Raw genomic sequence first — 12367 nt, 5'->3', positions numbered from 1 at the left:
TGTGGAGTTGGTGGGTGTATTGCATCCTGGTGGGGCGTGAAGATGAGGATTTGGAGATAGTTTCAGATAGGTATGAAGGTGCAGAGAGAGTGAGGCATTTGTGTGTGAGGGTAAGGATTTTGAAGGGTGATATGCTCCTTGATCGGGAGCCACTGAGCTGATTGTCTTGCGTTGGAGATATGCTCTCTTCTAGGGATGCTTAGGGCGGCCCGGAGAGCATTGTTCTGAGTGACTTGTAGTCTGTTTAGGTTTTGTGCCGATGTGTCTGCCAGGAGGGCATTGCAATAGTCTAGTTTGGCTCCAATGGTTGCTCTAGCTATTGATAGGCAGTTGGGTTTGTATAGGTATGGTTTCATGGCATTAATTAATTTGCTGGTATGCGCGGAGGAGGACGTAATCGCGCTAACTTGTCTGGTCATGGTTAATGAGGAGTCTAGGTATACTCCCAGTGTCTTAACAGCTGTAGATACTGGGACAATAGAGTCATCAATAGTAAAGTTGGCGTATAATTTATCAAGTTTGGTTAGGGTGTTCTTTAGGCCTAGTATCATGATTTCTGTCTTGAGGCAGAGGCCATTTACCACCATCCAAGCCTGGATGGTGGAGTAGATTTTATGGAGTGCCTTGGCATCTTTGTAGTATGAGCCTGAGAGGGGTATAAGTACTTTTGTATCGTCAACATAATTAGTATATGCAATGCCAAGTGAGTCCAGCTTGTCGAAGAGGGGCTTCGTGAACAAGTTGTATAGTGTGGGAGCTGTGCAAGATCCCTGAGGGACTCCGCAGTTGATTGTCATGGGTGTAGCGTTTGCTATGTCTGAGAAAACTTTCATGGCTCTTCCTTCGAGGAAGGAAGTGATCCATCACGCTGCTTCTTTTAAGGAGTTAGCCAAGAGTGTAAGGTGTGATGTGAGAGTCTTGTGGTCAACCAGATCAAAAGTGGCTGACAGATCTAGGAGAAGCAGTAAGGCTAGCTTGCCTTTGCCCATGATTTGGGTGATCTGGTCCTTTAGATCCACCAGAGCTGTTTCAGTGCTGTGACCTTTCCGGAACCCTGATTGCCTGGTCCCTAAGATGGAGTGGGATTCCAGGAAGTGTTGGATTTGGCTATGAGCGGCTTTGTCCAGTAATTTCAGGAGGAATGGCACTGTGGTTGTCGGTCTGTAGTTGTTTGGTTGTAGAGGGTCGAGAGTCTGTTTTTTTAGGAGTGGGCAGACCCAGGCCTCTTTGAGGCTGGCTGGGATAATGCCTGTTTTGAAAGACGCATTGATGAATGCTGTGAAAAGCGGAGCGAGACAGTCTGCGCAGACCTTTATGAGCTTAGTGGGCATATGTCCCCTTTGCAGGGGGTGGGGGGGGTTCAGGTTTTTGAGTAAGTTAATAACTTCTTGTTCAGTGACGTCCCTGAAGGAGAACTCAGGTTTGGTGGAGTTGGTTGAGACGGGAGTAGGATTGGTAGGGTTGGACCCAATTTGCGGTGATAGGGCTTTGCAGTGGTCCTTAATTTTCTTTTGGAGGAGGTCAATTTGTGTAGCATGGCAGATTGGATACTAGCACACCATGCTTCATCTTTGTCTATTTCATCAGGTTCATTGGGTGGGGAGATTAGCTCATTGAAAATGGAGAAGATTTCTTTAGAGTGCGATTTGGCATTGGAGATGCATGTTTTAAAGGCGTTGGCTTTAGCTGAGGTGATAGCTGCTTTGTATTGGTGGGAGATTAGGTTGAACTCGTTTTTGGCACTGTCTCTGGGGTTGGTTTGCCAATTTTTCAGTGCTACTCTTTTACATGAGCGCAAGGACTGATGTTCGTCAGTGAACCAAGAGTTGGAGTGTAGAGATTTCTTATCTTTTTTCCATTCTAGTGGTGCTATTTCGTTAATGGCATTAGTGATAATAGCCTTGTAGGTTTCTGCTAGAGTGTTGGGGTAGTTGGTGAAGGGGGGTGCTAGTTCAGGGCTGTTGAGGTAGGGGCACAAGTTTTCCTCGTTGAGCTTCTCACTTGCGCAGCAATAGCAGGGTGAGAGTTTTGTGGCTCCTGGCGATGGGTATAGTAAAATCGGTGCGATTGTGATCGTTCCATGGCAAGGTGGTGTTCGAGGTGATAGTAGCGAGGCAGTTATGGCCTGCAATCCAATCTAGGATGTGGCCTTTTGAGTGTGTGGGATTTAAAACTTTTTGGGTGAAACCTAAGTTGTTGAGTTCCTTGGTGAAGGTGCCAGCCGGTTTGTCTTTCTCATCCTTGAAACCCCAGTTGAGGTCTCCTAATACGAGGGCCTTGGTGGAGCTTTTGATATTACTGCTGAGTATGTGGATGGGGTGTTCCTGAGAGTCTAGGTGGAGGCCTGGGGGGCGGTACAGTACGTGAATGTTGATGGTGCTGTTTTGTGACAGTGTCAGATTAGCAGATAGAAGGTCAGAGTTGCTGGTCCAGGGGTGACTGACAACTCAAAGATGGAGACACTCTTTGTAGATGAGAGCTACTCCGCCTCCCAGTCGTGCTAATCTATCTTGTCTGAGAATTGAGAAAACTGGGGGTAGTGCAAGTGCGACAGCTGGGCCAGAGGCTTCTTGGAGCCAAGTTTCTGTGATGGCTAATAGATCAATGTTGTTGTCGGTTATAAGGTCATGAATCTCAGATGCATACACTGGGTGGGAGCGTACATTGATGAGGGCACATTTGACGTGGGGCGTGTATGAGTTTTTTGTGGTGGTGTGGATGTGGGCGGAGTCTGGTGTGTCTTGTGTAGTGGTGGTGTGGGGCCTGATGTAGTTGGTGGATGGCTGTTTGGATGTGTTTGCGTGTTTGAAGCGCGGGGTGAGTTTATGGGTAGAGCGGGAGCCTAGTCTAATATTTCTCAGTGCCGTGGGAATGGGTTGAGTGCTGTGATTTGCAGCCAGTGTACGAGCTCTAAGTCTTTCCAGTCTCTCCACTATACAGGAAGTTGTGTTGCATGGTGGGGCAATAGGAGTGTCTGCTCGTGTTGGTGTGTATGTAGTGAAGTATCCATAGCCGTGGATTGAGTGGGAGTGGTGGTAGAGTTTAGCAGTGTTTGATTAGGATGGGTTAGTGCAGTGAAAGGTAAGAGAGCAGAGAGTATGCTGAGGAGGGTGAGCAGTGTGGTAGGAGAGGCGGGGAGCTTACTGATGGCTATGGGCATCATTGTGTGCAGGGTGTCTTACAAACAGCAGTGGGCAGATTCAACTAGTGCATGGGGCCTAGAAAACAACAGTAGGCAGATTTGATTTTACATAGAGGGCCTAAAAAACAACAATAGGCAGATTCGAGTTTTGCATAGGGGGCCTAAAAAACAACAGTAGGCAGATTCGACTAGTACAGTCAGCTAGGGGGCCTAAAAAACAACAGTAGGCAGATTTGATTTTACATAGAGGGCCTAAAAAACAACAGTAGGCAGATTCGACTAGTACAGTCAGTTAGGGGGCCTAAACAACAACAGTAGCCAGATTCAATTTTTGCTTAGGGGGCCTAAAAAACAACAATAGGCAGATTCAACTAGTACAGTCAGTTAGGGGGCCTAAAAAAGAACAACAGTGGGCAGATTCGATTTAGCATAGGGGGCCTAAAAAACAACAGTAGCTAGATTTGATTTATGCATAGGGTGCCTAAAAACCCAAAACATTCAAAAACACGGCATCACATTCATACTAGTTCACCCACCAGTCACTCGATCATACACCTTTTCTTACCTCCACCCATTGCATTTTCTGCACTGGCGCCTCACACACCCACCCAGAACATTCAGAAACACACCATCACATTCATACTCATTCACCCAACAGTCACTCACACACTCATTCTCTTACATCCACTCATTGCATTCTCTACAAAGGCACACACCCACCCACCCAGAACATTCAAAAACACCCATCACATCACTTCTCATTCACCAACCAGTCACTCACACCTTCAATTACATCCACTCATTGCATTCTCTAAAAAGGCACACACCCACCTACCCAGAACATTAAAAACCACACATCGCATCACTTCTCATTCACCAACCAGTCACTCACACCTTCTATTACATCCACTCATTGCATTCTCTACACAGGCACACACCCACCCACCGACAACATTCAAAAACACCCATCACATCACTTCTCATTCACCAACCAGTCACTCACACCTTCTATTACATCCACTCATTGCATTCTCTAAAAAAGCACACACCCGCCCACCAAGAACATTCAAAAACACCCATCACATCACTTCTCATTCACCAACCAGTCACTCACACCTTCTATTACATCCACTTATTGCATTCTCTACACAGGCACACACCCACCCACCGACAACATTCAAAAACACCCATCACATCACTTCTCATTCACCAACCAGTCACTCATACCTTCTATTACATCCACTCATTGCATTCTCTAAAAAGGCACACACCCACCCACCGAGACCATTCAAAAACACCCATCACATCACTTCTCATTCACCAACCAGTCACTCACACCTTCTATTACATCCACTCATTGCATTCTCTACACAGGCACACACCCACCTACCCAGAACATTAGAAACCACACATCACATCACTTCTCATTCAGCCACCAGTCACTCACACCTTCTATTACATCCACTAATTGCATTCACTACAAAGGCACACATCCACACACCCAGAACATTAAAAACCACACATCACATCACTTCTCATTCACCCACCAGTCACTCACAACTTCTCTTACATCCAATAATTGCATTCTGTACACAGGTGCACACCCACCCACCCGGAACATTCAGAAATACACATCATATCACTTCCCATTCACCCACCAGTCACTCGATCATACACCTTTTCTTACCTCCACCCATTGCATTTTCTACACTGGCGCCTCACACACCCACCCAGAACATTCAGGAACACACCATCACATTCATACTCATTCACCCAACAGTCACTCACACACCCATTTTCTTACATCCACTCATTGCATTCTCTACAAAGGCACACACCACCCACCCAGAACATTCAAAAACACCCATCACATCACTTCTCATTCACCAACCAGTCACTCACACCTTCTATTACATCCACTCATTGCATTCTCTACACAGGCACACACCCACCCACCGACAACATTCAAACACACCCATCACATCACTTCTTATTCACCAACCAGTCACTCACACCTTCTATTACATCCACTCATTGCATTCTCTAAAAAGGCACACACCCACCTACCCAGAACATTAAAAACCACACATCGCATCACTTCTCATTCACCAACCAGTCACTCACACCTTCTATTACATCCACTCATTGCATTCTCTACACAGGCACACACCCACCTACCCAGAACATTAAAAACCACACATCACATCACTTCTCATTCAGCCACCAGTCACTCACACCTTCTATTACATCCACTAATTGCATTCACTACAAAGGCACACATCCACACACCCAGAACATTAAAAACCACACATCACATCACTTCTCATTCACCCACCAGTCACTCACAACTTCTCTTACATCCAATAATTGCATTCTGTACACAGGTGCACACCCACCCACCCGGAACATTCAGAAATACACATCATATCACTTCCCATTCACCCACCAGTCACTCGATCATACACCTTTTCTTACCTCCACCCATTGCATTTTCTACACTGGCGCCTCACACACCCACCCAGAACATTCAGAAACACACCATCACATTCATACTCATTCACCCAACAGTCACTCACACACCCATTTTCTTACATCCACTCATTGCATTCTCTACAAAGGCACACACCCACCCACCCAGAACATTCAAAAACACCCATCACATCACTTCTCATTCACCAAGCAGTCACTCACACCTTCTATTACATCCACTCATTGCATTCTCTACACAGGCACACACCCACCCACCGACAACATTCAAACACACCTATCACATCACTTCTTATTCACCAACCAGTCACTCACACCTTCTATTACATCCACTCATTGCATTCTCTAAAAAGGCACACACCCACCTACCCAGAACATTAAAAACCACACATCGCATCACTTCTCATTCACCAACCAGTCACTCACACCTTCTATTACATCCACTCATTGCATTCTCTAAAAAGGCACACACCCACCTACCCAGAACATTAAAAACCACACATCACATCACTTCTTATTCACCAACCAGTCACTCACACCTTCTATTACATCCACTCATTGCATTCTCTAAAAAGGCACACACCCACCTACCCAGAACATTAAAAACCACACATCACATCACTTCTCATTCACCCACCAGTCACTCACAACTTCTCTTACATCCAATAATTGCATTCTGTACACAGGTGCACACCCACCCACCCGGAACATTCAGAAATACACATCATATCACTTCCCATTCACCCACCAGTCACTCACTCTTTCTCTTGCATCGAATCATTGCATTCTCTCCACAGGCACACACCCACCCACCCAGAACATTCAAAAACACACATCACATCACTTCTCATTCCCCCACCATTTAAATACCTACATCTGACACGCACTTCACACATGCAAAACACACATCATATTACAAAAAAAAGCCTTCTTACCTTTTTCTTGCAGCTTAGGTCCGTCAATCCAGGCCCCCCCGGCTCCTCCGTGCTTCTCACAAACAGGAACCAGGAAGCTGCGAGAGTCGAGAGCTTCCTGGTTCCTGTATGTCAGCTGCAAGGAAGCCGAGGTAGGGGTTGGAGCTGAACGTGGCACTTGAGTGCCTCCCCGGCCCAGTCTTCACCCTGATGAGTGAGGACTGGGCCAGAGACCCGGGCCTGGTGTTGCTGGTCCACCCGTGCTGTGGGAGGGCCTGCTACACCAGGAGCGCTTGTTTTATTTGGGGCAAAAAAAAGATCCTTTTTTTCAACATTTTTTTTCTTTTTAAAATTGGGATCACAAGCGAGTCCCAGGGATTGCAACTGAGGCCCCAAAGGGTCGCAGCTGCTACCCCTGGTGACTCCCAAATGACGCCCCTAGGCATAGGCGTTTAGTGCCCCCATGGCACCATTACCAGCTGTTAAAGCCCCCAAACAGGGAATTTAGAATGATTAGGTGGGGCTGGGTAATCCCAGGGTACTCATTTGAAGAAGTAGGCATGCAAGGGACACATCGACAAAGAAGGTGCCAGAACTGGAAACGGACGAGTGAGAAATAGACCGGCCATTGCGCGGGCAGGGGGCTCTCTCAGAGGACAGTGTGGCTTGAAGAAGGAGACTGAGGGAGTTTGATAGCTGCAGAGCGGTACTGAGACGATCGTGAGGAGCTGAGCAGTTGGGGTGGATGCAGAGTGGTACTGAGACTATCGTGAGGAGCTGAGCAGTTGGGGTGGATGCAGAGCGGTACTGAGACGATCGTGAGTAGTTGAGCAGTTGGGGTAGATGCAGAGCGGTACTGAGACGATCGTGAGTAGCTGAGCAGTTGGGGTGGATGCAGAGCAGTACTGAGACTATCGTGAGGAGCTGAGCAGTTGGGGTGGATGCAGAGCGGTACTGAGATGATCGTGAGTAGCTGAGCAGTTGGTGTGGACCACAGGAGTTGAGCGATGAAGTGCGGAGTCAGTGGAGAGCAGGAGAGCAACACATGCAACGAGGAATTACCACAAAGCCAAAAACCTCATTGGAAAGAGAGCTATTTGCAAGAAACACCATTAGAGGATCGCGTGTTCACATCACCATGGGTACTCATTAAAAAAAAGTTGCTTGGCGGTGTGAGTGGACGTCCCCTATGTGTGAGTGAAAATACTCCCCATTATATATGCCTGAGAAATCCTTTTGGATGTGAATGTTGCTCAATTTCCTATTTCTTCTGTTCAAAGTAAAATATATTTTTGAAAGTAATGTCTCCTTTTTGAATAATATCCTTTCCTTGGGCTCCAACCTGGTTCACAGCGCAAAAGAAGCAATATTTTGCTTTCTCCAGGACATGAGTAATTGAGCAGTGTTTTATCTCCTGTACGGTCCCATTATGCCACCCTCTGCCGCTCGCTGTTATTTTCAGACTGCGGGCTCATTCTGAAGGCTGCAAATGATGGATCCTTTAGATTACCATATATCAAATTGTGCTCCTGCTTTATTTCCGTCAGATCATTGGATATTTCAATACTGGTGACCGAGTGCGCAGCACGGAAGATATATGGGTACGCGGAATGGCGGGGACTTTAGTGCCGAAGAAAGAAGAAGAATCAGATGCAGGGGCTGCTCAGGACATTCAGATGAGGAAGGATTTAAGATCCTATCCCCCAGCATTGAGGCGAGGGGGGATGCGGGCAGCTAAACTCAGATACCAACCGGAGCCCCCCGCAAAGCAACAGTGAATGTCAAGGGATATGCCTCTCTTTTGATTGCCCAGATATTGGCTATTGTATACATAAAATCTTCCCTGGTCATCATGTACCTGCTGGTTTCCACTTTGTATCATTCTGCATCTCCCTCTCCCCATGCCTCTCTCTCTCTCTCTCTCTCCCTCTCCCCATGCCTCTCTATCTCTCTCTCTCTCTCTCCCTCTCCCCATGCCTCTCTCTCTCTCTTTCCCTCTCCCCACGCCTCTCTATCTCTCTCTCTCTCGCCTCTCCCCATGCATCTCTATCTCTCTCTCTCTCTCTCTCTCTCTCTCCCTCTCCCCATGCCTCTCTATCTCTCTCTCTCTCTCTCTCCCTCTCCCCATGCCTCTCTATCTCTCTCTCTCTCCCTCTCCCCATGCCTCTCTATCTCTCTCTCTCTCCCTCTCCCCATGCCTCTCTATCTCTCTCTCTCTCCCTCTCCCCATGCCTCCCTCTCTCTCTCTCTCTCTCCCTCTCCCCGTGCCTCTCTATCTCTCTCTCTCGCCTCTCCCCATGCCTCTCTATCTCTCTCTCTCTCTCTCTCTCTCTCTCTCTCTCTCTCTCTGCAATATCTATCTTTGTCGAGATACCTACATGTCTATCTGTCATCCCTCTACCTCTGTTGCCCTCAAATGTGTAATGTCGTTCAGAACCTCTCTCTTCACTCTTTCATCTCATTTCATGGCTCACCTTCCTTGTTCCTTTTCTCTGGCAACATTTATTTTCTTCTTCTTTTCCTCTATTCTCCCTCATGTTTCCCCTTCCCTTCCACTTTCGTATTCTCTTCCTCTCCCATGTGTTTCCTCTTGATCTTTTCTTTGTTTTATACTCGCTGCCTCTCCATCATTCTCTTTATTGTCTCTGCCCTCCCTGACCTCTCTGGACTCTCCTGCCTCTCCCTCATCCTCTTTATCTTTTCTGACCCTCAGTCATCTATCTGGTCTTGCCTGCTTCATCTTCTTTGCCACTCCATCATCTCACTGTTCTCTCCTTCCTCACCCTCATATGCACTATCTTCAATCATCTCTCTGGCCTTACCTGACTCACCCTCAACCTCTCTATGTTCTTTGCCCTCCCTGACCTCTCTGGACTCTCCTGCCTCTCCCTCATCATATTTAGCTTTTCTGCCCCTCAGTCATCTATCTGGTCTTGCCTGCTTCTCCCTTAATGTATTTATCTTCTCTGCCCCACCATCATATCACTGTTCACTCCTGCCTCAACCTCATATGCACTATCCTGAATCATCTCTATGGCCTCAACTGCCTCACCCTCAACCTCTCTATCTTCTCTGCCCTCCATCACCTCTCCGGTCCTTTCTGCCTCTCCCTAATCCTCTCTATCTTCTGCGCCCCTCAATCATCTCTCTGGTCTCTCCTGCTCCCCCCCAGCATCACTATCTTCTTTGCACCTCATCACATCTGTAGTCCCTCCTGCCTCTTGCTTAACCTCTCTATCTTCGCTTCTTATCTATCTTGTCTCTCCTGCTCCCCCTCAACCTCTCTATCTTCTCTGCCTCTCACTCATGTCTCTGGTCTCTCCTACGTATCCCTTGACCACTCTATCTCCTCTTCCCCTCCATCATCTACAATTTGCTCCTATCTCTCCCTCATCCTCTTTATCTTCTCTGCCCCTCAATCATCTCTCTGGTCTCTCCTGCCACTCCCCCAAACTTTCTAACTTATTTGCCGCTCATCACATCTCTAGTCTCTCCTGCCCCCTAATCAAACTCTCCATCTTCACTTCTCATCTATTTTGTCTCCCCTGCTTCTCCCTCAACCCCTCTGTGTTCTTTGCCGCTCAATCATCTCTGTGGTCTCTGCTGCCTCTCCCTCAACCCCTCTATGTTCTTTGCATCTCAATCATCTCTGTGGTCTCTGCTGTCTCTCCCTCAACATTGTTATCTTCTCGCCCCCCAACTCATCTCTCTGGTCTGACCTGCTTCTCCCTCATCCTCTCTATTTTATTGCTCCCTCCATCAAATATGTGGTCTCTTCTCCTCAAACCATATTTCTCTTCCCTCTACATGGTGACATATGTCCCTCCCTTTCCCATCGTTTGTTATCTGCTTGTCTTTGATCTACATATAAATCAGTCTTAACTCATGGTATACCATGCCAGTGACCTATGGTGTATCATACGCCTTATCGCTTTAACAAAAGTGGGCACTGCAATTGTTCTTGCCCCAATGAGTTTCTCCAAGTGCTCTTCTCTGGATATCTGGAGCTGCAGCTTCTCATCCCTTCTAGCTGTCTCCTTCGGGCTGTCTCTGGTGCTTGTACCTGCTGTCTCTCTGAAAATTCACTTGCTGGGCTCCTCTCTTCCCTGCTCCGCATTCTCCTGCTCAGCTCCCTCTCTTACTCGACTTCAGGAGCTCTGCTCCACTCTGTGTTCCTGGGTGAAGCTGGGCCCTCAGCTCCCTTCCAGCTGCCATTGGTGCTCCTCGGCTCCCCCCTGCCCCCACACACCCTTGTGCGATCTACCGCTGGTTTGTTCACTTCAGGAGCCCCACTAAGGTTTATGTAAGGCTGTAGCCCCTAACCTGTAGTGGGTGAGCCCCCAGAGCTTTTTCGGTATCTAGTAATAATGTTGCAGTGGAAATGGCCACCAGGTGGCAGCATTTCCCCAAGAAAAGGCACCCTCCAGACAATCAAACACTTTCCCCAAATATTCTAGGGTTGGAGGTAATAATATATAATGATACCCCTCCTAAAATATTTGGGGAAAGAATTTTAGGGGTCAGGAAAAAAAAGTTGCCTACCTTGGAACTTTTTCACAGCGACATTATCACATGGAACCCTTGCTGTTGAACAATGGTGGCACTCCGCAGGAGCTTGTAGGGACTTTGCCCCTTCCCAATGTTGAAAGAATTATACTCAACTAGCCTTTGAACAGAGACAACACTGAGTACATGTGGTACAAAGTGTCCTGGTCTGGCTCCCATTGCCTCCCATGAGTTTTCTTATTCACTCTGCTTGTTTCTTTTAAGCACTGAAATGTATTAAGCAGCTGTTTTATGGGGTGGCTGCAGCAGACACTACAGCTAGTGTTGGAGTGACCCTTTTCTCAGATTAGCAGCAGCTACTGTTCATTGTTAATGTTTGGATCATTAACACGAGGATGTACAGTTCACCCATCAAAGCCCCACGTTGACTTCTGAATCTGCCTACACCAAAGTGGAGTATATCCTAAAGAAACGTCATGTTTAAAATAGATTAGTATTGACTGCTCCATGATGTCTGCTGGTTTAACATTCGAAAGATATGGTCGCCCCTTTTGTGGCACCTCACAATCTACAGCAACAAACGTCATGCCAGTGTCAAGGAATTACTAAAAGCAGGTTGCCCAGGCTCTTCTGGCATGTATCCTTTACTCTTGAAAGTAGCGCACCTCCTAAAGCAGTTTACAGACATTTCAAGCCATCCAATATCAGGTGTGAAATAACCAGGCTCGTTAGCTTCTTAGGTTCCTAACATGTTGAATTCTGCTACTTGTAGTGTGACATTTATATTGTGTCAAAATGCAAGTACTGCGCAATAATTTAAATGACTTGCTCGGAAGGTTCTATCTCTAGCAGAGAATAGTTTGAGGAGAGCTCTGTTGCTACATACTTTTATAAATTAGTGTGTGAATTAAGTAGCGATGTTAGGTGAGGAAATTGGCTAGTGGTTTGTCCCCATTAAACGGTTCAATCGGATTAAGAGGCATTTTCTTCAGCAGTTACTTTGCATGGAGATGACTGTTGTGTGGCAGAAGGAGCATTTGCTTCTTGCAATGCTGCTGCCTGAGCCCTATTTTTTATTTATTTTATTTATTTGCATTTTTAAAGCGCCCACACTGGCCAGGGGCATCGAGGCGCTGTTACAGGATTTTTTGTTTTAGTTGCGTATTTTTAACACGCTTATTAACCAGAGGGTTCTAAGCACGGACACAGGGGTCGAACCTGTGTTCCTTCGTGTCGTCTTGTTTCCAAGCCGAGCACGTTGCCACTGAGCTATTGTCCGGGGTATGCTTAGCTGCTCTGTGTGAAGGAAGATTCTTCT

General features: G+C 46.9%; 1 protein-coding gene across 3 annotated transcripts in view; it reads left to right on the top strand.

Annotated features, from left to right (window-relative positions):
* Nucleotides 1-12367, top strand: part of PKNOX2 (PBX/knotted 1 homeobox 2) — a 1892972-nt gene that overhangs the window by 1787881 nt on the left and 92724 nt on the right. The window contains exon 15 of one of the 3 annotated variants that reach the window (XM_069614553.1): nt 8091-8356. The exons of the other annotated variants lie outside the window; for them this stretch is intronic. Coding sequence (XP_069470654.1) covers nt 8091-8321 — 231 coding nt within the window. The 3' untranslated portion in view covers nt 8322-8356. Of the gene's footprint in view, nt 1-8090; nt 8357-12367 lie in introns of those variants that run through there. 3 annotated transcript variants of the gene reach the window in all.

Source organism: Ambystoma mexicanum, chromosome 9, assembly GCF_040938575.1.
Source record: "Ambystoma mexicanum isolate Mex_15411 chromosome 9, UKY_AmexF1_1, whole genome shotgun sequence".
Lineage (NCBI taxonomy): Eukaryota > Metazoa > Chordata > Amphibia > Caudata > Ambystomatidae > Ambystoma > Ambystoma mexicanum.
Note: the sequence above shows the minus strand (reverse complement) of the source record. Positions and strands in the feature narration are given on the sequence as shown.